The sequence below is a fragment of the Podarcis muralis genome, chromosome 12, assembly GCF_964188315.1.
Source record: "Podarcis muralis chromosome 12, rPodMur119.hap1.1, whole genome shotgun sequence".
NCBI lineage: Eukaryota > Metazoa > Chordata > Lepidosauria > Squamata > Lacertidae > Podarcis > Podarcis muralis.
In genome coordinates, this window is record NC_135666.1 from 8,146,633 (window position 1) to 8,172,918 (window position 26,286).

Below are 26,286 nucleotides of genomic sequence, written 5' to 3' on the forward strand. Positions count from 1 at the left end.
AATTCCAGCATCTTATGCTCACAGTGGGCAACCATATTTTCTTAAAATCAATTTTGGTCATCATTGATCTATTACTTGCCTTCTAAACCACCATCTCAAGGCGATTTACGTGTAACATAATTTAACACAAAATCAGCATATATGTGACTAGCAAGTCTTAAACTCTAACAAGTTAGACACTCGTGGTATAACCTCATTTAGTCTCTTGGAACATGCATGCCTTCCATTGTTTCTGGAAAGTGCAGATAGAGGGCACCTGTGTTATCTCGAAAGGAACGTCATTCCACAGCTCTGGGGTAGCCATATTAAAGGCCCTGCTCAGAGTTACTGCGGAATGAGCTTCCGAGATCTTAAGACTTTACAAGAAAAGCTCTCCTGCAGGCCACAGTGATCTACTGAATGGATAAGGGATAAGACAGTCTCCCAGTTGCTTACTGTTAGGATTTTTATCTATCCGAGCTGCTCCAGCGAGTGGTACTATGATTGAATGCATCATGTGAGTGTCTGAGAGAGCGTGAGAAAGGAAGTCTGTATTATCTCTTCCTTCTGAGTACTATTGGGAGTTTAGTTTCACTTCTGTGTGTGTCGTTGGTTTTCTGTACTGGTGTTCAGAGAGCACAGACGTACTGATGGAGTCTCTGTATATAAGACTGTAAATAAAGTAGTTTTAGAACTGCGATTGAGTCTTTCTTCTGCTATGATATGCCAGAAAGAAGACTGGTGAGCTCTTTTCAGGAGAGAAGGGTCTCTCTGGACTGAGGGAGATTTATAGCCAGAGAGGACCACCGGAGAGACGCCCCAAAAACTTGGGAAGTTGGCAGCCATTCCCAGGCGTTTTCCCAACACTTACAAGGAGCCCAAAACCAGGACCTGAGTGCAACTGTCCACTTTGATTCCAAGAGACCTACAGCCTCCAACAAAAGCATTAGAAGGTGCTAAACAATGGTCAGGACCCAAAGAGTCCCATGCAACTTGCTACACACACTGTGGGCTGTGGGCGACCTCTCATTTATTATTATTGCTTTGTACATTGCAATGGATGATGCCTCTCCAGAGGGCCACCAAAGCTTGGTGGGTCATAGCCCACCGGGGGTAGATTAGGCAGTGAATGGTTGTAGAGACCCAGAATGGAAGGGGAAGATGCAAGCAGGAACCAGGCTATGCATTTGGAGAAGGAAAGAGGAAAAAGTTTGTGGGCATCTGTCATGGATGCTTCAGTCAAGATTCTTGCATTGCAAGATTCTTGTAGGGCAGGGGTTGACCTAGATGACGCTCAGTGTGATGGCCTGGGACTCGGGCTCAGACTCAGAACCAGAGGAGTCTCAGTCCACACTGGATCCTCTGCTCAGGCGGAACCTGAAGCAAGTCTGAGGCCTGATTCTGAAGAGCCCCAGTCTGCACAGGTTCCCCTGCCACAAGCACCAGCGGAGCTGAGTCAGGGGCCTGAGCCTGCCCTGACTCCAGATTACCTCGTTGCCTCCAGCTGGGCAATCACTTACAGCTGCTCCACTACCGGTTGGGTCAGGAGAGGCTAAGGCGGCCCCTGGGTCCAGTAATCCACCAATATCTCCTGAGCTGCAGAGACTCAGGTCTGAGAGAAGGAGAGACCTGAGTACTCGCAGGAGGAGTGCTCGCCTCTGGGCAAGACAGGGAGGTGAGTCACCGGGGGATCAGGACCGGCCGTTACCCCGACAAAGTAAAAGGCTGTCGGACCCTGCCCCAGGTTGCGGGAGCAACATTGCTGTTTGCTAGAACCTGCCTGTGACCCTGTGCCTGACATTGCCTTGTTTTGTTTCCTGCCTTGGCCCTGTCAGACTGACTCCTCACAGAACCCTCAGATTCGGGACCGGACCTGGACGGCGTTGCTTGGGTTTACCCCCAGGTCCAACTCTACAATTCTATGATTCTATCAAAAGTCTTACCTCCCCATTCAAGAAGCAGTAGAGTACAGCGACCACGAAGCCCTGTAGGGAAGAGTAGAGGAACAGGCAGCTGTTCAGATTGTGGGATGTGATACATAAGTAGCAGTCAAGTACAACATTCCTTGTTTTCCTAGAGTGGACGTGCAAGGGGATGTTTGGACCAGCCAGTCGAAAACTTCCTGTTTCCTCCTGGGCTGGGACATACTTCCTCTTGCATGTAACCAGAGGTGGGCATGACCTTACCTGTCCAGGTAACAAAAGCACAAGCCCTCCTTCCTTCTTCTCCATTTTCCTTTCGTTGTGTGAACTGCCAGTCTGCAGTCTGCAGTCAGTGGGATTAACCACCCATATGGGGTAGATCCACATGTATATATATCTCTAACTAAGTCTGCCTTCAGGGATCCAACTGTGAACTGATGATGTGAGTAAACTACTTTTATATATCTTAAATAAGATTGTGGTGTGTTTATTCTTTTAAGAGGGAACTAAGGGGTTCCCTCTTAAAGCGGGTGGCGCTGTGGGTAAAAGCCTCAGTGCCTAGAGCTTGCCGATCGAAAGGTCGGCGGTTCGAATCCCCGTGGCGGGGTGCGCTCCCGTTGCTCGGTCCCAGCGCCTGCCAACCTAGCAGTTCGAAAGCACCTCCGGGTGCAAGTAGATAAATAGGGACCGCTTACTAGCGGGAAGGTAAACGGCGTTTCCGTGTGCGGCTCTGGCTCGCCAGAGCAGCGATGTCACCCTGGCCACGTGACCCGGAAGTGTCTCTGGACAGCGCTGGCCCCTGGCCTCTTGAGTGAGATGGGCGCACAACCCTAGAGTCTGGCAAGACTGGCCCGTACGGGCAGGGGTATCTTTACCTTTACCTTTAAGGGGTCTTACCAGGAATCTATATTGAGAAGCTCAAACAAGCTTGCCACCAGCTATCCGCTGTGCTTTTAAAGGGGATTGTTAAAACTCTGCTAAGTTATAGAACTTGCTAGCGCAAGTTAGGAAGGATATTAATAAACAATATATCCTCTCCTGCTTCCCTGAACGATTCCCACACAGATGCAGTGAAAATTGCAGGTTCTCACTCTGCACAAACTGCTGGGGTGTGTTTATTGGGGGGGGGGGGAGAAGGGGACGTATTCTGCAACGTTTCACTGACGCAATAGTAGAGCATGACTGATGGATTTGCACATCATTCCATTTCATTAGTTGTTCTGCGATGCTTCAGTGTCACAGCACTATTGCCACCTAGAGGGCCGTTCTTTATTTGATTTCGACAATTTATATGCCACTTGGTTCCTGGGACCTCCTAAGCAGTGTACCTTTAACCCCATACAATAAAGGTAAAAAAAAATCAGCTAAAACTATAACATCAGAATTCAGTTGAAATGTCTGCTGTGGAGCAGCAAGACCAGGAATGCCCCCTGCCCTGCCATCCTGAGAGCATCTGTGGTATAAAAAAGTTGCAGAGATAATAATAATAATAATAATAATAATAATAATAATAATAATAATAATAATTTATTTATATCCCACCCATCTGGCTGGGTTTCCCCAGCCACTCTGGGTGGCTTTCAACAGAATATTAAAATACAATAGTCTATTAAACATTAAACATAATTATCCCCCCAGGGCTATGATTCCCAGAGCGGTTTAACAATCAACCCCTCTTGCAAGGGAACTCTGGGAATTGTAGCTCTGGGAGGGGACTAGAGGTCTCCCCTAATGACCCTCTGCACCCTTAACAAACTACAGCTCCCAGAATCCTTTGGGGCAGCCACAAGTACTCAAAGTGGTATCATAGTGCTTTGAATGTGTGGTATGAACGTAGACTAGGTGGAAGAGAAAAGAGAGCCACGAGGTAGTGGAGCGGCTGTGCGCAGACTTATGGCTGCTCTGGTTTGCTTCTTGACGGAAGGAGCCAGCCGCAGAAAAAGCAATTGAAGGTACACTCGCAGGGGGAAATTGCACACACTAGCAGAAATCTCCTGTTGCTGACCATTTTCTTCTTTGCAGGCGAAAAAGAGCCAACTAAAGCAAACCTACTGAAACTCATTAGCCCAAGTTAGCCATGTCCATTCATTTCAATGGGTCTACTCTTACATACCTGCCAACATTTCTCTAATGAAAATAGGGACGTCCTTTTCCATAGTAATAATGATTTTTATTATTTATACCCCACCCATTTGAATGTGTTACTCCAGCCACACTGGGCGACTTCCAACTTCCAATGATTATATAAAAACATAATGAAATATATATTTTTTAATACTTCCCTATACAGAGCTGCCTTCAGATGTCTTCTAGAGGTTGTATAGTTACTTATCTCCAACCTGCCGAAAGTCACTCGGAATTGAATCTGGGGCCTTCTGCATGCAAAGCAGACACACTGTGGACTAAACCGCCGAGCCTCTTGGGCTTGCCAACTGTAAGGTTGGCAGTTCGATTCTGCGCTATGGTGTTAGGTCTCATTGCTCTGTCCTACCTCCTGCCAACCTAGCAGTTCCAAAGCATATCAGTGCAAGTAGATAAATAGATGCCGCTGCGTCGGGAAAGTAAATTGTGTTTCTGTGTGCTCTGGCTTCCATCACGGTGGTCTGTGCACCAGAAGCGGTTTAGTCATGCTGGCCACATGAACCGGACAAGCTGTCTGTGGACAAACGCCGGCTCCCTCGGCCTAAAAGCGGAGATGAACATTGCACCCCATAGTCAAATGTGACTGGGCTTAACCACCCAGGGGTCCTTTACATTTACCATAATCCTACCACTGAGATATGTCCTTCCCCTCTCCTTATCTGGGGTGGATGAGCCGGAAGGCAGATGGACACAGGCTATTTTGATGCATAAAAGGTAAAGGTAAAGGGACCCCTGACCATTAGGTCCAGACGTGACCGACTCTGGGGTTGCGGTGCTCATCTCGCTTTATTGGCCGAGGGAGCCGGCTTCCGGGTCATGTGGCCAGCATGCCTAAGCCACTTCTGGCGAACCAAAGCAGCGCACGGAAATGCTGTTTACCTTCCCGCCGGAGCAGTACCTATTTATCTACTTGCACTGGTGTGCTTTCAAACTGCTAGGTTGGCAGGAGCAGGGACCGAGCAACGGGAGCTCACCCCTCGCGGGGATTCGAACCGCCGACCTTCTGATCGGCAAGTCCTAGGCTCTGTGGTTTTACCCACAGCGCCACCCGCGTCCCCATTTTGATGCATACTCACCTGGAAAGATCCCAGTCCCAGTTCAAAGACCAGCCTCTCCCTCTTGCTGACATTCTCTGGATAGAAGGCAAACACCGTGTAATGAATCCCAAACAGTGGAATAAGTAGCAAGGTGGAGCGAGCCAGTCTCCTGTTGAGATAAAGAGAAAATGCCTTTCATGAAACAATGCGGGTGCTCCAATTGTATGCGTCTGTTCCCGTTTGGCAAGGAAGCGAAAAACCCAATGAGGACTGAGAGACCTAATATTTAGCATCCACATTTGATCCCACTGCTCTTTGCTAGACAGGCACAAAGAAACACAGAAAACATGGGTCACTGATCTTTTGGGACCCATTGGAAAACCTGGAACTTTGAGCAACTTCCATGGGTGCCACCTGCTCTGGTTCATCTGCCTCTTCTGGATCAGCCCCCACACCCCACAAGAGACTGGAAGATGGAAGGCTAACACACACAAACTTCACTTTTTCAATCTGTGCCTTGGACAGAGCCATAGAGCTGAAAGAGGAAGTGGGTAAGGCTATGGTTACCAGATTTTTTTCAATGAATCTAGGGACCCCCCCCCTTTTTTTTTTGAAGCTGGGTAGCAGCAGGGAGTCAGCAGTGGGGATGGAGAGGCAAAAGACCCTGGGCCCAAGCACACATGCAGATTGTATAAAGCGTGTTCTCCTTCATGGAGAGCACGTGTTGCGGCGGGGTCTGCTGAGCCACCCCTCTGTTACCAGGCAGGGTCTCTAAAGATGGCCTGGGGCAGTGATTGGTTCACTGGGTTGCTGGGGTAAAAGTTATGTTGCAATTTTGGTGGGAGGGGTAAAATGTTTAAATACTCTGCACACAGCCTGGAGCTTTCTCTTTGCTGCGTGCAACGGATCACCCGCCCACCCGCCCTTGAGTAAGGGGTTGTTGCATTGACCTTGCTATGCCTGTCATGGGGTCGTCTGCCGTTGGGGCAGGGGCCTGGTAGGAATTTTGTCCATCTGGCAGATTGGCTGGGCCATTTGTTTTTTGCCTACTGCGTAGCAAATCGTCACAACTTGTAAGGTTGCGGTTAGGCATTGGTTATAAATTGGTGGAGGAGGGGTTAGGATAGGCTGGGCCTGCCCCTCCATGGTTGCTGCGGAAAGGGAATTCCGTTAAAGGAATCCTGGGGCTTGCCATCTTTTCGTCCAATCCCTGGAATGGGACTAGGGCCGGCAAGCCTTCGGGGAGCATGCGGATGAGAAGTGAGGGTCTGTGACTCAGCTCCATTTCTCCCCGACTTGCTTTCCCCTGCACTGTCTTTCGGTGGTGCCCGGAAGTCAGTTCTGTCCCCAGGCAGGGGGACAGATAGTCTTAACCAATGCCTAAACAACCACTCATAGTTTTGTATTTAAATAAAGTTGTGGCCAAAATTATGCCAAAAACCTTAAACAAAAATTAAGTGTGTGTTGTGAGTTATTTGGGCGGTGGCTTGGGGACCTCGACATAAGGTGCAAAGCCCTTCTTTTGCACCCTGTGAAACATAAATGCGCATAGGTTTTTTTAAAAAAAACTGAGCAACGGCCGCCTGCTTGCAACTCCCGAGCCTCCCCCGATCAGTCAAAACAAAGAGGGAAGGGGGCAGGAGATCTGTACCGCCAGACGTCCCCGGTTCCCCTTCGGCAGTGGCGGTGGCGGCAACTGCAGTCAGCATCCCGGAATCAGCCTGGTAGTGCAGTTGGCTCTGGCTGACTTCAGGAGCTGCTCGCTGAGTGGCGCCTGCCATTTTTCCTCACAGGAAGATCCAGCAAGTAAAAATGACGGGCGCCATGTCAGTGGGCAGCGAGCAGCTCCTGAAGCCAGCCAGAGCCAACTGTGCTACCAGGCCGGCTCTGGGCTGCTGAGGCTGCCGCTGCCATGTTTCCCGGGGACAGATTTGCAAACCTGGGGACTGTCCCCGGGAACCGGTGACATCTGGTAACCCTAGTCCATTTTACAACTTCCTGTTTCATCTCGATGTAGGGAGGCAAGGGTAACTTCAGCCCCTCATGGCCAAGGGGGCAGTGGGTGGAAAAGCTCAGGCACTTTGGGGGAAGATCTCAGCAGTGCAACCGCATCCATTGGCGACCTCTGCTAGAAAACATATGAAACTAGTTTCTGCGGAGTCCCTTTAGGGCAGCCCTCACCAAGTGCTCTCCAGATGTTCTGGACTACAACTCCCATCAACCCCAGCCAGCATAGATTCAACTTAGGGAAGGCTCTCTGAAAGTTGTAGGGCTACAGCTCCCATCATCCTTGACCCTTGATCATACTGGATGGGGTTGGTGGAAGTTGTAGTCCATAGCACTAGGGCAAGGAAGACTGTTCTATGCCAATATTGTTTCATCTGAATAGCAGTGTCTCTCCAGGGTCTTCCTCAGCCCTGATCCTTTAGATCCTTTTAACAGGAGATGCCTGGGACAGGACCTGCAACATTCTGCATCCATAGCTTAGGGTCTACCACTGAGTTATGGATTCTCCTCAAGGACTGTGTACTTCTGTATGCAACTGCTAATGATTCTGTCCTGAAACTCTGCCCATGTTGTTCTTGAGGCAGAGTTGCAATAAGTGCATGAAATGCTTTTGAAAACCCAGCTGTTCTCCTGGGGAATATTCATTCTCATCGACATCCTCGTTGGTATTCTATTTTCTTGGTAGTGTGGAGAAAGCAAAATGATTCAGCACAGGAAAACAAGCCATGGAACAATACAACCCAAACATAAACGGTGCTCCTAACTGCACTTCAGAGCAGATATCTCATGAACCAGGAATGCAGACAGATCCCGTAAACCATCAATGATGCCTTGGTGCAATTTACAGGGAGATCTCTCTTGTGCAATCTCCTCAAGTGACAGCAGAGCAGGGATTGGGTAACCTCGGGGCCTGAGAGGGTGAATGTGGCTCCCTGGGCCCTTGTATCTGGCCCTTGGGACTCTCACCAGCAGCCCTGCTCCACACCTGCCTCGAGTCCTTTGGCCTGGCTGGAATGTGCCCTTGAGCTGTGATAATGTCTGGATCAAGACTGGTGGGCAGGAAACTCTGGATTTTGCTCTGTTGGGTACAGCATGGTGCTAACAATGGCAAGGTTGCAGGTTCGATCCCCGTAAAGGGGCATCTTCATATCCCTGCACTGCAGGTAGTTGGACTAGATGCTCCTTAAAGTCCCTTCCAACTCTGATTTATGAGATATCTATGCAAAGGAAAGAGTCGCATCTGTTGCTCTGTTCACTTTCACTCCTGGCCCCACCCACATTTGCTCTGGGCCCTCCCCCCCCCACTGGCAGGTGGCCCCTGGACGAACGGGGTCCCTGAAGGCAAGGGACCTTCAGGTTGCAAATAACAGATTGGCAAATCAAATTACAGGAATTTGTGGAGGTGGCTCAATTGACTAGCAAACTCAGAGGAAACTCAAAGCAAAAATTTGTGGGGAAATGGGATGGTTAAATAATAATAATAATAATAATAATAATAATAATAATAATAATAATAATAATAACAACAACAATAATTTATTATTTATACCCCGCCCATCTGGCTGAGTTTAACCAGCCACTCTGGGCGGCTCCCAATCAGTGTTAAAAACAGTATAGCGTTACATATTAAAAACTTCCCTGAACAGGGCTGCCTTAAGATGTCTCCTGAATGTCAGGTAATTATTTATCTCTTTGACATCTGATGGGAGGGCGTTCCACAGGGCAATCCACATAGAAGATATGTACAATAATAGTTTTGACTCCGTGCTAGCATTCAAGTGACAAAGGAAGTAAAAGGAGGTGGATAACAATTAAGGATTTATTATGTTTTCTGAATGTATTGGAAATTTAATTTGGAAAGGTTTATTGTTTTGGGTACATTCAATTGTAAGATAAAACATATGTGAAGGGACTTGACAGGAAGTCAAAATTGAAGAAAAGATTTTGTAAGATAAAAGGGGAAAAAATAATCATTTCCATCATTATTTTTTCCTATTTTTTTGTCTCTCTGCGTGTGTGTGTTTTGTATGGAATGTTTGGGAGGAAATAAGACGGTAAATAACATAACAAACAAAATATTGATGTATGTAATTTTTATTTCTCAATTATATTTTGTGGTAGCATGGTTGTAATGTTTTCTGTAACATAAAATCATTCAATAAAAAATATTTTTAAAAAAAGAAAAAAGAAAGAAAAAGGTTTCTTAGCCTTGCAGTAGGACCTCCTGGCAGGGGCAGAGGAAGGGGGTGGAGTGGGGGCAGGCTGCCCCGGGTGTCACCACTGGGGGTGTGTAACAAAATGCCAGGTGGCCCTCACTGTGGGGCCTGCAGCGCGCCAGAGCCACGTGTCTCTCCTGGGAGTGATGCAGTGGCTTGGTTACCCGCAGGCTCCGCTCTGCCCCAAACGGTCCGCCCACCGCCTCCCCCTCAGCTGTAGGACGGCTGAGTGGGAGGAGGCAGGCAGACTCCTCGGAGGCCCCGCTCCGCTGAGTGTCCTGCCCCCATGAGTGGCTGGCCTCGCCCCTGGGTGCGCAGCATGTGTGCCGCCCTAGGCACCTGATCGGCTTGCTCCACCGCTGCCTCCTGGACGAAGAAATTTGCATTTGTGTGTGTGTTCTTGGTTTTTAGGATGGGTTGGAAAGACACCCCTGTTTGTGAAAGCATTCTAATTCGTAAGTTTGCATGACCACTGCCCTTTGAATTAATAATAATAATAATAATAATAATAATAATAATAATGTGGTGTAGTGGTTAAGAGCGGTGGACTCATAATCTGCTGAACCGGGTTTGATTCCCCGCACCTCCACCTGCAGCTGCTGGGTGACCTTGGGCCAGTCACACTTCTCTGAAGTCTCTCAGCCCCACTCACCTCACTGAGTGTTTGTTGTGGGGGAGGAAGGGAAAGGAGAATGTTAGCCGCTTTGAGACTCCTTCGGGTAGTGATAAAACGGGATATCAAATCCAAACTCTAATAATAATAATAATAATAATAATAATAATAATAATAATAATAATTTATTTATATGCCACCCATCTAACTGGGTTGCCCCAGACACTCTGGGCAGCTCCCAACAAAAATACAGTGGTACCTCTAGTTGTGGACATGATCCGTTCCGAGGTGCCATTCATACCCTGAAAAGCCCGCAACTAGAGTGCCGCTTCTGTGGAAGCGCAGAGCACGATAGAGCGCTTCTGTGCATGTGCAAAGCACGCAGAACGCTTCTGCGCATGCATGGCGAAACCCAGAAGTATACATTTCTGGGTTTGCTGCGTTCGCAACCCGAAAAGCCGCAACATGAAGCAAATGCAACAAGAGGTATGACTGTACTAAAACAGTAAAAACACAATACAACACCACACACTGAAAACTTTGGAGATGAGCATCTGCAAGCTGTGGCAAATTAGCATTTTGGGAGAGTCGATGGAGAGGAGTGCTGATGAGCCAAGAAATCCCAGTTCAGCTTCAGACAGGAACTTTATGCAAGACCTTAAGTAAGCCACTCTGTCTTGCCCTCAGTCCTCCTGTCTGCAATATGGGGATCTGCCTTAAAGTGTTGTTCTTGATAAAAGGATAAGTGAGGTTTGCACTGAAGTCTATGGAGGAGTTAGGAAATATGCTGTAGAAATATGTAGCATTACAAGAGAATTTTACTGCTGACCATTAAAGTCTTTTCAGGGTAGGGACAGACAGCTATGGCAGAAGCACAAAAATACCACTGGAAAATTAACAGAAAGCTCAAAACATGCTAGTAGGAGTGGCACCGGCTTTATAAACAAATGAAAAGGAAGTTGCAAGCTCAAGTCAGGCAAACAGACACTAGCCCTACAATGCACCCGTTTAAAAGCAAAACAGATCCATTTCGATTGCAATTCCTAAACCTCACGAAGCTAGGTAATTTCTAGTGGATGTAACAAGAGAGCGAACCATAAGCAGATGGAGATTCATGTGCTATCTTGTTCATATTAATTTCTCTTGCTGAAGAGGCAAGCCGCAGAGTGGCTTTTCTCTTCAGCAGCAAGATCAACCAGGGAGAAAAAAAGCAAGTGGCGGTGGATGAAGGGTGGCATTGGTGCTTAGCAGACTTCCTGGCACAGGTGGGTTGTTGCTGTGTACCAAGAGGTATGGTAGGAGAGGCGAGGCGGTGAGGAGGTTGGTGCTGGGCAAAAGCTGTGGCTCTACTGGTGCCTTTGTACGGTGCTGACTTCCTTGTCTCCTTGTTTTCTTCCTCTGGTGCAGATCTACACTCATGGTTTATAACGTTATCATAACGTATTTGGACATATGATGTCTTGCCTGCAATGTTAAAGGTAAAGGTAAAGGGACCTCTGACCGTTAGGTCCAGTCGTGACCGACTCTGGGGTTGCGGCGCTCATTTCGCTTTACTAGCTGAGGGAGCCGGTGTACAGCTACCAGGTCATGTGGCCAGCATGACTAAGCCGCTTCTGGCGAACCAGAGCAGCACACGGAAACGCCGTTTACCTTCCCGCCGGAGCAGTACCTATTTATCTACTTGCACTTTGACGTGCTTTCGAACTGCTAGGTTGGCAGGAGCAGGGACCGAGCAACGGGAGCTCACCCCATCGTGGGGATTTGAACCGCCGACCTTCTGATCAGCAAGTCCTAGGCTTTGTAACGTTAGTAATGCACTATTAAAATGTAACACCTGAGGAGCTGCAGAGCAGGCAGGAACCAAGAACAGGGGAACTACTGCATTGTTCTGGAGGAAACAGGTAAGGAACCTTTTTTATTTTACCAGTATACCCTGTGACTTTTTAGAACAATATATCTAATATCGTTCTACTAACGTTAAAAAGGTCAGTGTAGATCCAGCCTAGGAATGGGCAAATCTGTGAGTGTCAGAGTTTCTCTCGTTTTTCTACACGAGATTGGGATCTTCCTTTTTAAGCCCTCCTGAAAACGTATCAGTGAATTTCCCCTCCTATGAACATGTTTGCAAGGAAATTTCCCTAACACAATGCATTTCTGCATTTTACATTCGCTAACGTGTTCATTTGTACGCACACTTTGTGCAGTTTTGTACCCTCAACTTGGCTGGAGAAGTGCAAAAGTTGGAGCAGCACAAATTCTAAAGAATGGCAATGTTTTGGTATGTATGTAAGTCCCCCAAAAGGTGAATCGTACACCTTTAAATGCAAACAGGATCAAATTCCCGCCTCCCTCACCTGCAAGGTGTGCTTTTATATTCATAAACTGCTCTGAGCATCTCTTTTGTGGAGGAGATAAGGACAGACTACATATTAAATAAAGAAATATCTCTATCATCTATCTATCATCTATCTATCTAGCAACTGGTTTTTTTAAAATCTTTTAGCTGAGGACTTATGATTCTTCTGTTTATTTTTTTTAAAAAATTGTAGTTTATTATTCTGATGTTAGGCACTTTGAACAGTACAGTGGAACCTCTACTCATGCACGGAATCCGTTCCGGAGGTCCGTTTGTGAGTTGATCTGGGTTGCTGGGAAAAGTGCCGTTCTGCGCATGCGTATTCGTCGGCAGCGCCGTTCTGTGCATGTGCAGATGGCGGCAGCCGCTTCTGCGCATGTGCAGTCAACAGAAGCCGCTTCTGCGCGTGCGCAAATCACGGCAAACCCGGTATTTACTTCTGGGTTTGCCGCGGTTGTGAGTCGGATTGTTCGCAAGTAGGGGCAGTAGTAAGTCGAGGTTCTACTGTATAAGGAAAGGAAGGGCAGTAATGTTCTAAATAATGAAATAAACTCCTATCTTAAGCTAGGAAAATCTCCAAGCTTTCTGCTGAAACTGGAGTATAGGCATCTTTGTCACGCCACCCTTTTCTCTCCCCAACCTCTGTTCATTTACATCCCCTCCTCCAGCTCTATATTAACACTGCCATGCGTGCAAAATACAGCTAAAGCAATCTGAATGTGCTTGATTGCACCCAGGTTCTTCTTTTGTGTAACGATTTAGCAAGTCAAACATGTGCTCCTGAACGATAGTAAGAATCCCAGTGACCCAAATCTTGCAGAACCATAAAATTATAGAGTTGGAAGGGGCCCTCCAAAGGCCATCTAGTTCAACCCCCTCCAATGCAGGAGTGGCAGCTTAAACCCCCTCCCCAGGACAGATGGCCAGCTGACCTCTAATGATTTCATTTTACTTTTGGCAGTGTTCTATCAGCGCACACAACCTCATATGTGTCTTGGCAAAACACTACACCAAAAAACGTGTGATGCAATCATGTGCTATGATCACTTCAATACAGTCGTACCTTGGAAGTCGAACAGAATCCATTCCGGAAGTCCGTTCGACTTCCAAAACGTTTGGAAACCAAAGCATGGCTTCCGATTGGCTGCTGGAAGCTCCCAGTTCCAGATTTATGTATAAGCTAAACAAGCCATAACTTAGGGCCCCACTCTCTTGGGGGCCCCAAAACCTGGATGTACATTTCCAGAATATAAGATAAAAAACAAATAAAATAAAACTTAGATACAGCAACAGTGTTTTGTGTTGTGTTGGCTTCTATGATGTAACTCATGGCCCCCGCCTGCTAGCCTGCTCCCTAAAATATCACTGGTTTGCTCATTTCTATATATGGGGTATCTACATTCTGCATGGACTGGTTGCATGGCAAGAAGTACAAATGGCTTTAGGTACCTATTAGGTCCATAAATTACCATATAGCATATATTCATCAAAAAACAGCGACAATCTGTTGTTGACAAAGGACAGCTGGACATAGACTGGGCTCCATTATCTTCAGTAGCTTAGGGCCTCATCAAACCTAAATCCGGCCCTGGAAGCTCCTGCAGCCAATTGGAAGTTGCGGAAGTCGTGCCAGGACGTTCGGTTCCAAAGAAAGTCCGCAAACCAGAAAACGGCGTTTGCGAGCCAAAATGTCTGAGTACCAAAGCGTTTGGGATCCAAGGTAGGACTGTACAGGTTTTCGTGTGCACACTTTATTCCTGGATACATGGACCATGATGGTGCACTGAAGGAACCGAAAGCTGTGATAAGCTGAGCAGGTGCTGCCCTCTGTGTCGAATTTGGAAATTCAAGCAAAGGTGAGTTCTGAGGTTGCGCCCGTTGCTAGTCTGAACAAAAGCCGACCCTCTGAAACAAATGCATGTGACTAACTTAAGTCTATTAATTTCAATGGACTTTCTCTGAGTAGAACTTGGTTGGAGCCAAGCCATGGTGTTTACTATTTTGTAAAAAAAACACTTCTCACAATGTGTGTTCTCACAGAAGCCAACCAGATGGCTGTGGGAAACCTGCAAGCCGGATTTGATCACAAGAATAACTACCGTATTTTTCGCTACATAAGACTCACCTGACCATAAGGCATGCCTAGTTTTTAGCAGGGGAAAGAAAAGAAAAAAATTCTGCTCAGAGCATGTAAGCGGCTCTCGCTTTTCTTGCTTTAAACCCTTCCGTGCCTCCTCCCGCTTCACTGAGAAGCCAGCAGAGCAAGCTACGCAGCTCTCGCCGAAGCCAGCAGAGCAAGAATGGTAGCTGCACAGTGCCACTTCTGCTGGCTTCCCAGCAAAGTGGGATGGGAGACGAAAGGGAGCCCTTACAAGGGAGCGCTGAGCAGAGCCTGGCAGCGGCTCTTGCTGACTTTTCTGGGAGGTGTGGGAAGGGACAGAGAGCAGCCCGTCAGCCCCTTCTCCCACCTCGCGGAAAAGCCCCCAAGAGGCGCACACATGCTCCACGCGGCTCTTTAAAGGGAGCGCTGAGCAGAGCCTGTATGCATCCCAGATGCGAATGCAGGCGGGAGGCTCTGCTCAGCGTTCCCTTTAAAGAGCCGCGCCTAGCGTGTGTGCGGCTCTTGGGGGCTTTTCCGCGAGGTGGGAGAAGGGACTGACAGGCTGCCCTTCTTCCTCCTTGGGGAAAAGCCCCCAAGAGCGCTCCACACGGCTCTTTAAAGGGAGCGCTGAGCAGAGCCTCAAGCATGCATTCGCTCCACAAGACGCACACACATTTCCCCTTACTTTTTAGGAGGGAAAAAGTGCGTCTTGTGGAGTGAAAAATACGGTATTTCCTGCTGCAGTTTCCAGCAGCTGTGGAGGCAGATAATAGCCATCATGGCTAGTAGCCATCAGTAGCTCTCTTCTACATGAATTGGTCTAATCCTCTTCTAAAGCCATCCAGGTTGGTTCCATAGTTGTGTGAACAAATGCTTTCTTTTTATTCATCCTGAATCTGCCAACATTCAACTTCATTGATTTCTGTGAGTTCTATTGTTAAGCGAGGGGGAGGGAAATGTTTCCTCTGTCCACTTCCTCCATGCCGTGCCATGGAGAAAGGGCATTACTTGAAAGAAGAAGCAAGGGAGCAGAAACCAGAAGGGCAAAACCAGAAGCACACGTTGGTTCGACTTCAGGAAGAAGAGTAGATCATTTCGAAATCCAAAATCTGCAGAGAAATTTGTAGGGAAACACCGGGAGCCTCCCTAGGCAACCCTTCACCCAAGCAAGCTTGTCATATGAGTCCTCCAGCCAAGTAGCGAGGGGGAATTTCTAAACTCTGTTTCTTGCCACATGGGAGCAGGATAGAAGCAAGCCCATTCAGACAACCAAGCTACAATGACCAGCTTGTCGAGTGGTTATAGGCAACAGAGGGTTAGTGGAGATAGCTGAATGCTCCCCGCCCCAAGCACCTCTCTCATCTCCCATCCACCTTCGCCACCCACCCTTTCAATGAATGGCAAGAAGGGAAGTAGCAATGGAGAGGAAGGTTATATACTCTTCCCTTCTCTCTCTCCTTCGTCCTGATGAGGGCTGTGCCTATGTCAGAATTTGCCCTCTGATTCTTTGAAAGTCCACCCCCTCCTGTACAAGAGGCCTCATTTTTTCTCTCTCTCTCTCTTATTTCCAGAGTACTTCTGAGTGTCTGTGAATGTGGGGTTTTGCACCTACTGTATCATTGCGAGAGGGTGAAGGGTGGTGTGTATTTCTTCCTTCCTTCCCTGTCAACATTTCTCCAGGACCTTGCAGCCTCCCTGGGTGCCCACACATTTCTCCATCTGAGAAATGTCCCACTGAAGGAGCTGCCTTATGACGTCTTCCCCTGGGCTTTAAGATGAAGTGTGGACACCCTGGAGGGCTGCAGAGAGTGGAAAGCTGGTGAGATGATTTGTAGAATGAAAGAAAAGAAACTCACAGACACCCCTCGGCTGCGGAGGAGAGGGCTATTGATGGCTACTAGCCATGCCCTGCCTCTACTGTGGAGGCAGCAACAGCACCCAGAATGGCAAACATGAGGAAACCTCTAGGAAGTGAGAGTGCTCCTGTGCTTGAATCCCACTTATGAGTGTCCCACAGACATCTGGTTGGCCATGTGAACAGGATAGACCATTGTTCTGATTTTATGGAGTGAGGTGTCTGTGGGTAGTGTATGGGGGTGTTTCCCCCCTTCTTTGTTAAACATTTACCTGGCACTCTGAAGTCTCATCAGCTAGCTGCACTTCCTGATAGGGAAACAAAGCCATGACAGGAATTCTTTATTTTAGAGTAGGGTATAAATTTCATTGGACGCGGGTGGCGCTGTGGGTTAAACCACAGAGCCTAGGACTTGCCGATCAGAAGGTCGGAGGTTCGAATCCCCATGACGGGGTGAGCTCCCGTTGCTCGTTCCCTGCTCCTGCCAACCTAGCAGTTCGAAAGCACGTCAAAGTGCAAGTAGATAAATAGGTACCGCTCCAGCGGGAAGGTAAATGGCGTTTCCGTGTGCTGCTCTGGTTCACCAGAAGCGGCTTAGTCATGCTAGCCACATGACCCGGAAGCTGTACGCCGGCTCCCTCGGCCAATAAAGCGAGATGAGCCCCAGAGTCGGTCACGACTGGACCTAATGGTCAGGGGTCCCTTGACCTTTATAAATTCCATAAGAACTTTAAGAAGAGTCTGCTGGGTCAGGCCAATGACCCATCCAGTCCAGCATTCTGTCCTCACTGTTGCCAGCCAGATTCCTGTGGAAAACCCACCAGCAAGATCTAAGCATGAGAGCAACTCTCCCCTCCTGTGGCTTCCAGGAACTGGTATTCAGAAGCATCAGAAAGGTAAAAGGTAAAGGACCCTTGGACAGTTAAGTCCAGTCAAAGGCGACTATGGGGTGTCGCTCATCTCACTTTCAGGCCAAGGGAGCCGGCGTTTTTCCACAGACAGCTTTCCGGGTCATGTGGCCAGCAGCACTAAACCTCTTCTGGTGCAACGGGACACCGTGACGGAAACCAGAGCACACAGAAATGTCGTTTACCTTCCTTCAACAGTGGTACCTATTTATCTACTTGCACTGGTGTGCTTTCAAGCTGCTAGGTTGGCAGGAGCTGGGACAGAGCAATGGGAGCTCACTCTGTCATGGGGATTTGAACTGCCGACCTTCTGATTGGCAAGCCCAAGAGGCTCAGTGGTTTAGACCACAGCGCCATCCGTGTCCCAGAAGCATCATTGCCATCCTGACTAGTAGCCATTGATAGTCTTCTCCTCCATGAATTTCTCTAATCCTTTTACAAAGCCATCTAGATGGTTGGACCTCACTGCCTCATGTGGGAGTGAGTTCCATAGTTTACCTACATACTGTGTAAATGAATACTTTTTTTTTTTGTCTGCCTGAATCTACAGCCTGCATATTTTGGGTTGCTGTTGTTGTTTTGCCCCAATGGAACAGCACCATTCAGACATGGACGTTCCTCTTATTGGGACGCTATCAGCAAAAAGCACACAGAAAGTAACAGACAAAGCCGGCATGCAGCGGACGAGAAATACAGTCGCTACCCTCAGCGGCGGCTACAGCTATGACCACGTCTTAGCAAACATGCATCAAAAAAACACACACACACACAGAGATATTGCCACAGGATCGCGTACAACTTACAAGGTAATGGTGGACAGTTCTGACATCCTGCAAGCGTGTTGATTAGCCCTGCTGGACTTACAGTAGCATTTCTGAACGCAGCTGCTGAATGTGACAAGATCAGCAAACAAAGAAAATAAAGAATAAAAAAGGAAAATAGATTTCTCTCTCTTTTCTTTTCAGCTTATCACAACAAGGCCCAAGAGGCATGTCAAACCCCAGAACACATTTTGGATAGGTCAAGATGTCAAAAAAGGGAAGAAGCGTCATGGCAGGCAAATGGAGATGGAAGGTTTTTGGGGTTTTTTTGCAAGGATACTGGATTGATGCAGGAGGACAGACAGGAGAAGGGGCTTTTTTTTTGCATTCAGCCACGGAACCAGCAGAAGCTTGCAAAGAAGCCGATGGTGAAGCCAATCGATAAATGATGGCGAATTAACTGAACAAAACACATCTTAGATGCAGCTTGTGATTTTGATGGGTTCAGCTACAAAGCTAGCAAAAGGAGTCCCCTTGCAAATTGAAAAGATACTATAAGGAGATCCGCTCAGCTGTTTAGATTTTCAGAATATTCACTTGGCAGATTCAAATGACAGAGGAGCAGAGGAACAATGAACACAAATGCTTAAAATATTCGCGGCAGAAAATCTCTTTGAGGTTTCGCCCAAGGGAGCCGTTTTAGATTTTTTTGGACGTTCTCGTCAAGATTTAAAGTCCTGCTGTTGATTATGTGGAACTAAGAAAATACATTAGATGAAAGAGATCCTTTGGAAGTCCGAGGCAAGTTCCACAGAAGAGGCACGAACACATCAGCTGCTAACGATTTGATTGCTATTTTTCCCCCCTGTCGTTCTCACTGCGGAAGAGCCAAGCCTTTTTTTAAACCAAAGTCATCAACAGAGATAATAACTTTAGCAATGTTAAAGCCATCTAAATTGGTCGCAATCTCTGCCTCCTGTGGCAGGTGGTTCCACAGTCTGTGTGCTTCATGAACAAGTCCTTTCTTTAATTTGTCCCAAATCTTCCAATGTTTCAGCTTCATTGGATTTCCATGACTGTTAGGATAGAGGGGAAATCCTCCCACCCGATATAATTTTTCCATACTATGTCCTTGAAACTTTGAAATCTTTCAAACTGTTAGATCTTCAAAAGGTCCCCCCCCCTTTTGTCCAGTGCGGTCCCAGGACTGCTGAAGATGTTGTGCAGCCCTGGTGTATATATATTCAGTGAGTCATAATGTTAAATACATACAGTACATTTGGTTTATACAGTGGTACCTTGGTTCTCAAATGCCTTGGTACTCAAACGCCTTGGTTCCCAAACACTGAAAACCCGGAAATAAGTGTTCCGGTTTTTGAATGTTTTTTGGAAGCTGAACATCCGACGCAGCTGTCAGCTATTGTTTCCGGGGTGCCTGCACCAATCAGAAGCCGTGCCTTGGTTTCTGAACATTTTGGAAGTCGAATGGATTAAGTTCGAGAACCATGGTACCACTGTATTTGGCGCTTTTGTTTTTGCTATTTATTTTGTGTGGGGTTTGTTCATTTGTTTGAGGCTTTTTTGGTTAATCTGTTTTTGTGACTGCGTGGAACCCAGTTCAGCTGATTGATTGTGTGACTGCAGAAATGGATAAAAGCCCCCCATCCAAACAACGACTATCATCAGTGCAAGTAAGGGGGAAAAAATAATTTAAATATTTATCATCTACAATACTGTCTTATTTATTTTATAGTACAGTACATTGCTTATTGCTTTCATTCTATGGATCAATGGTCTTGTCAGATAGCAAAATCCATGTTAAATTGCTGTTTTAGGGTTGTTTTTAAAAGTCTGGAACGGATTAATCCGTTTTGCATTACTTTCTATGGGAAAGTGTGCCTTGGTTTTGGAACGCTTTGGTTTTGGAACGGACTTCGGGAACGGATTAAGTTTGAGAACCAAGGTACCACTATGCATTATTTGTTGCATATGTTTTCTTCATTGGGTTGGCTAACTAAGGCAACCTATGGATGAGAGGTCTACTTCTCCAGATTAGATTGAACCTGTCTACTCTTGGAGAATGGAGTTCACACACACACACAGCCATTGATAAAGTATTATTCTTGGTATTTCTCTACATTTCTGCAACATACTCCCATTACACCTGTGGGGGTCTGCGATATGCGACCACCAGAGAGATGCTCTCAAAGGTCCCTTTTGCATGTTTCTGTATCCCACAATGCAAACCTGGAAATGGAATGCGGGTTCTAGTTCTGAACACCTGAGACTACAAGTCCAAGCCCACTCTCCTGGGAGCAAACAACACTGGCCTCAATAGGACTTCCTTCTTTGAAGACAGGTAAAGAATTGCACAACAGGGACTCTTGCTTTCACATTCCTCCTTTGTAATAATGGGGGGGGGGGGGATAGGTTCCTAGCTGTCACTGTCAGCGGCAAAGTTGAGAGCAATTGCCGCCGCTGTTGCAATTTCTGTGGAAGCAACAGGTAAAGATTGGGAAGCAGATACTTTATCTTTCCCTTTTGCAAAAAGCTACATCGGATAAGTCAACGGGGAATTCGCAGGTCATTTTAATGGATAAAAAAAGCCCTGGTGGATATAAGCAACACATTTCAACAGATTTTCCCCCAAATGAATGTTGGCAAAGGATTCTGTTCCTAAGTGTTCGTTCTCCCAGTTCTCAAAATCACCCAATCCTCTGTTTCTCTGAATCCAAGCATATAAATACGGAAGAGCAATGCTAAACCTGAACCACAACCAAACAGTGACATGAGAACATCAGGCTTGGGAAGATCACAAACAGGCTGTGATGGAGGTATTGTCTCTAACATCTGGAACTGGAGGTCCAGCACCTGTGGAGGTAGAGGCTGTAGTCTTAGCTATGGTTGCTAAAAGCTATTAGGAGGTCTATCCTCTAGATCAGGGATGGGAACATCTGGCCTTCCAGATGTTGGTGGATTCCAGTTCCCATCAACATGAGTGGTAGTGGTCAGGGATGAAGGGGATGGAGTCCAGCAACATCTGGAGGGCTGGAGGTTCCCCAGCTCTGTTCTACATAAGGGATGACTACCTTGTAAGCCCACAATCTGGCCCTCCTAAGCAATTCTATTTGGTTCCTTGTAGCTCTACCAAGTGTTTATGAAGGTATGGCAAACATTTGCACAAAATCGCACTCATAAACAGGGCTGGATTAAACCTCCTGAAGCCCTGACTTCGGGTGGGGAACCCCTGGCTTGTGGGCCAATCTTGGCTGAATGGGACGCTGGTCAAATTTGGCCCATGGGGTCATTTTCCCACCATTACTATGCGGCTGACAAAATAGCAATTCCATTTTGTACATACAGTCATACCTCAGGTTACAGATGCTTCAGGTTGCATTTTTTCGGGTTACGGACCACTGAAACCCAGAAGTACCACAACGGGCTACTTCCGGGTTTCGGCGGTCGCGCATGCGCAGAAGCACTTAATTGCTGTAATCTTACTTCTCACAGGGAGGGAACCACCAGAAGGCCCTCGGAGCTTGACCTCAGTGTCCAGGCTGAACGATGGGGTGGAGATGCTCCTTCAGGTATACTGGACCGAGGCCATTGAGGGCTTTAAAGGTCAACACCGACACTTTGAATTGTGCTCGGAAACATACTGGGAGCCAATGTAGGTGTTATATGGTCTCAGCAGGCACTCCAAGTCACCAGTCTAGTTGCCACATTCTGGATTAGTTGTAGTTTCCGGGTCACCTTCAAAGGTAGCCCCACGCAGCAGTCCAAGCAGGAGATAACCAGAGCATGCACCACTTTTAAGGCTTGCTGGGTTCTGGGAGATGGTGGGTCTGGAATGCTTTCTAATGACATTACATCAGCCAGCTGCTGCTCTGCCTCTGCCTCCTCTTCCATTATTACTTCCCCCCTCATCTTCCTCTGAGTTGTGACCTCCCTCAAACTCCTGTTGTAATTCTGAACTCTCTTTTTCTCCTTCTCTGGAATGGTCAGGCTGGGGAGGCAGTCTCCATCATTCCTCCTCTGCCCAGTCCCTGACAGGAACCCTTACGAACCCAGGGGACTTGCAAAGCTGTGTGAGTGATTTTGGCAGGTTGGCAGCCTCACACGCCTGTCATGTTTGGCCCAAAAGGCGAATCCTGATAAGCTTCTGGCCCATGCAGCCAAGAGGGTTCTTTATCCTTGCCCTAAACATTGTCACGTTTAAGAGGCATTACAGGACAAAAAGAAGTGCAGTATTCTTACAGAAAAAATACAGAACAGAAAATAGAAATAATAGAAATAATAGTTGTTTATGTATCAATAAGTAGGTCACGGAGCAACTGAAAAGTAACAATTCATAGAATCATAGGCTTCTAAAGTTGGAATGGGCCCCAACGGTCATGAAGTCTGTTATGTACTATGCTTGGATGCTAGAACAATAGGCAGCTAGGATCCTAAAATGCAACAACCTGATTGGCCTGCAGGAGCAGCCCAATCAGACCCTAGGAGGAAGTTAATCAGCCTATAAGGCTGGTAGGATGCTAGGATGCAACAACTGATTGGCCTGCAGCAGCAGCCCAATCAGGGTCCAGGAGGGAAACATAATCAACCAATCAGACGGTACTCATTGTGTAAATAATGTATATAAAGCCTGAGGTTCGGGGGGAAATTCAATCACTGTTCCTATGAGCTGAAATAAAGAGCATGAAATTACTACTCGACTCTGAGTATATTTCAAAGTCCCTGTAATGCATTCAACTAAAGCATAGGTCTTGCAATAAGCCTAGCTGCGTACAAAATACCTTTCAATGAAAATGCCTTCTGACTTCTTATTAAGCATTCCTGAAAACGTTTTGATGTACAGCAACAGACAAACAGCTCCGTGGTTTAGCAGTTTCTAAACGGAAGGGGCAAGGCAACTGCGTAGCCTGTGTGCTTTCTGCCCCTAACATAAAATGTAAAACACCTTCTTCCATGATTTTTTAAAAGGATCGTGTTTGTTTGTTCTTAAGAGGCCTCTTATAAGCTGAGGCTCCATGTTGTCGCTTAAATCTGGTGCTACTCAGGAGGAAAAGGAGAAGAACTCAAATCCCTCCGGAGATATTTCACTCCGTGTTTGTTGGAGTGTATGTAAATATTATCCTCGCACAGCAAGTCAGTTCCAAACACAAACTCAAGCACACCTCTCTATCCTCTGCCTAGACTAACCTGAGACACTATCCGAATTGAAGGGCATATTCTAGCCCAGGCAAAAGCACTCAGGGATGCAAAACAGGGCCTGTGTGTGTGTGTGTGGGTGGCCTGGGAAGATGTAGACCAGACAGAGAAAGCAGCCTAGAAAGACACACCCATTTCTCAGGTTCCCCACCCTGGTTTGGGCTTTAAATCCAAATTTAGATTTGGGCCCAGAGTAGGGTTGTCATACGTCTGGGAATTCCCAGAAATGTCTTCTTCCCAGTGCCAGATTTACATATAAGCTAAACAGGCTATAGCTTAGGGGCCCCACTCTCTTGGGGGCCCCCAAAAAATTAAAGGGGAAAAAACCTGGATGTACATTTCCAAAATATAAGATAAAAAACAAATAAAATAAAACCTACATACAGCAACAGTGTTTTGTGTTGTGTAGGCTCCTAGGATGTAAGTCATGGGCCCTGCCTGCTAGCCTGCTCCCTAAAATACCACTACTTTGCTCATTTCTATATCAATTACTTTGATAAAATACACATTTTGTTATGTGCAAATGGCTTGAGATACCTATGAGGTCCATAAATTACTGTGTGGCATATATTCAACACACAAAAAACAAACCAGTGACAATTTGTTGTTGACAAAGGACAGCTGGACATATAAAAGGCCCCATTACCTTCAGTAGCTTAGGGCCTCATCAAACCTAAATCCTGCCCTGAGGGGTCCTTCTGAGGGGGAGGATTTTACATTATAAAGCAAATGTCCTTGATTTTGGATTTTTTTTAAAAAAATAAAGTGTGTGGCCAGCTCTGGTTCTGGCGCAGGCTCCCCGGACTCGGGTGTGGGTGGCTTGGGCTTGACAGCAGCGGAGGGGGGCTATCGGGCGATCGCCCTCAAAAACCTCAACAACTTTTTGTGTCCAGATTTCTACCTCTTGAAATATGGCAACCCTAAGGAAATCAGCCCTGAGTGCTCACTGGAAGGACAGATCCTGAAGCTGAGGCTCCAATACTTTGGCCACCTCATGAGAAGAGAAGACTCCCTGGAAAAGACCCTGATGTTGGGAAAGATGGAGGGCACAAGGAGAAGGGGGTGACAGAGGACGAGATGGTTGGACAGCGTTCTCGAAGCTACCAGCATGAGTTTGACCAAACTGCGGGAGGCAGTGGAAGACAGGAGTGCCTGGCCTGCTCTGGTCCATGGGGTCACCAAGAGTCGGACACGACTAAATGACTAAACAACAACAGCCCAGAGGCAAACTGGCAATCAGCGCAACTGCTGCAACAAAGGTGTTGCATCTTTTAACAGCCTGGTCTCTATCGAGACCTGGGGAGCTGTATTCTGCACTAGACGAAGCTTCCGGATTGTCTTCAAATGACACATCCAGAGCTTTTAGCTCCTGCAATGGCCCAATATGCCCTTTGTGGAACAGCCATATATAAACAAAGTTTGGCGAATAGAGAACCTACTAGGCACTCCAAAAACAGGGACATGACATGGTTCAAAAAATAGCTGGAATATCAAAGCTTCATCTTTTAAAGTGCACTGTTTTTAATCACCTACATTTTGGGGCTATCAGCCACAGGTAGAATGGATCCTCTCCATGCAGAAGGTTTGGGGTTCAGCCTCCGGCATCTCCAGTTAAAAAGTAGCAGGTGATGGAAAAGACCTTTCTCTAGCTGAGCACCTGGAGGGCTGCTGCCAATCAGAGTTGACCAAATTGGGTAGTAGCCTGAAGTAGTGTAAGGCAGCTGTCTATACTCTTAAGAGAACTGTGTGCACACCTGGATCCTTGCTTGGCTATTTTCTTCAGGGCAGTTTTAGATGCTGAAGAGACAAGCCTCTTTTGAAACCGAATGGTGGCTTGTCTTTTCAGCAGCGAAGGAAAGCAAAGGACCCTTTTGTGTGCGCTTCTGTCCTCTTTGCACACACGTCTCTTTCCCTGCTCTACAGGTTTCTGTCCTTTCCCATGGTTTTGCAAAAGCAGAATAAATTATGCAAGGTAGACACTTGTGAAATGACTTTATCTGCATAATTTATACACATTTTGCCTTTTAAAAAAGAAGTGTTTCTCCACACACACACCCCCAAGAAAACTTTAGAACATTGGGATCCTTTGATCTAAGTCTTATTCATTTTCCCCCTAGAGGTAAAATTATACCTACCGATGGGATATGCCATGTTTCTCCTCTCTTTCCACCATGAAGCTAGTTGGAGGAATGATGTACACCTGCGTTAGCTAAATATATATGCATGCTTTCAACATGCATGACGACAAAAGGTGCTATTAAGGTGACAAAGTAAAGGAAGAAAAGGAGGGTGCAAGCCAGAATAAAACCAAGATGATAGTCAGGGACTTTGGCTTACTGCACAGCTGTCAAAATAATGACAGGTGGCAACGAGATTTTGTGCATTGAACCAAATCTAATTATAGTGATAATAAATGGATGGGTGGTCACCATGGTACTCTCCAGATATTGTTGGACTCCACCTCCCATCACCCCATGGTTAGGGATGATGGGAGTTGTAGTCCAACAATTCCTGGAAGGCACTTAACACTGTGCAACCCCAGGACTCTAAAACAAAGGGCAGATCTGCTTCCTGGTGCCATAGACAGAAGACTGGAGCCTATCGGCTGGAGACTTTTGAATAAGGTTTGAAGCTGGGTATGAGTAAGACCCAAATCGTTCCACTTGGGTGAGGTACTATGTGGTCATGGTCTCATCTGTAAACAGTGAAAAATTGTCATTCTGGCTGCACGTGGTACTGACTGCATGGAATCCTGCCCACATGGGAGCAGTGACCATCAAATGCCACACTTGAATCAGACCCAACTGGCTCCAAAAATCAGATGGTTTTGTTACATCCTACCATACTGGATTTCAAGCTAAAGATGTGTAGGACTTATTTGGGGTAAGAGTTACCTCTGTTCTGAAGGGTTGTAAGCCTGCTATTTGAGAGTGTTCTCTGTCTGAGTCCAAGTCTGGTTTAAAGAGAAGGGAGCAGGAAACGAAGTCTTGAGGTTGCCCATACATGTCACTTGGGGTCTTCCTCACTAAGGTGAGATGTGCTGCAATTCCTATTTAAATGATAGTCATTATTTCCAAATTTGCACCTATGCATATGGATTAGGTAAAGGTAAAGGGACCCCTGACCATTAGGTCCAGTCGTGGCCGACTCTGGGGTTGCGGCGCGCATCTCGCTTTAT

General features: G+C 46.8%; 1 protein-coding gene across 10 annotated transcripts in view; it reads right to left on the minus strand.

The window, feature by feature from the left end:
* The window catches only part of ADCYAP1R1 (ADCYAP receptor type I), a 138,856-nt gene that overhangs the window by 10,575 nt on the left and 101,995 nt on the right, over positions 1-26,286 (minus strand). For 3 of the 10 annotated variants that reach the window (XM_028750776.2, XM_028750778.2, XM_028750777.2), the window contains exons 14-17: positions 25,244-25,285; positions 17,940-18,023; positions 5,120-5,249; positions 1,923-1,964 (exon numbers count right to left, since the gene is read on the minus strand). In XM_028750776.2, coding sequence (XP_028606609.2) covers positions 1,923-1,964; positions 5,120-5,249; positions 17,940-18,023; positions 25,244-25,285 — 298 coding nt within the window. The remainder of the gene's footprint in view (positions 1-1,922; positions 1,965-5,119; positions 5,250-17,939; positions 18,024-25,243; positions 25,286-26,286) is intronic. The other 7 variants (XM_028750780.2, XM_028750782.2, XM_028750779.2 and 4 more) reach the window with 4 other exon arrangements.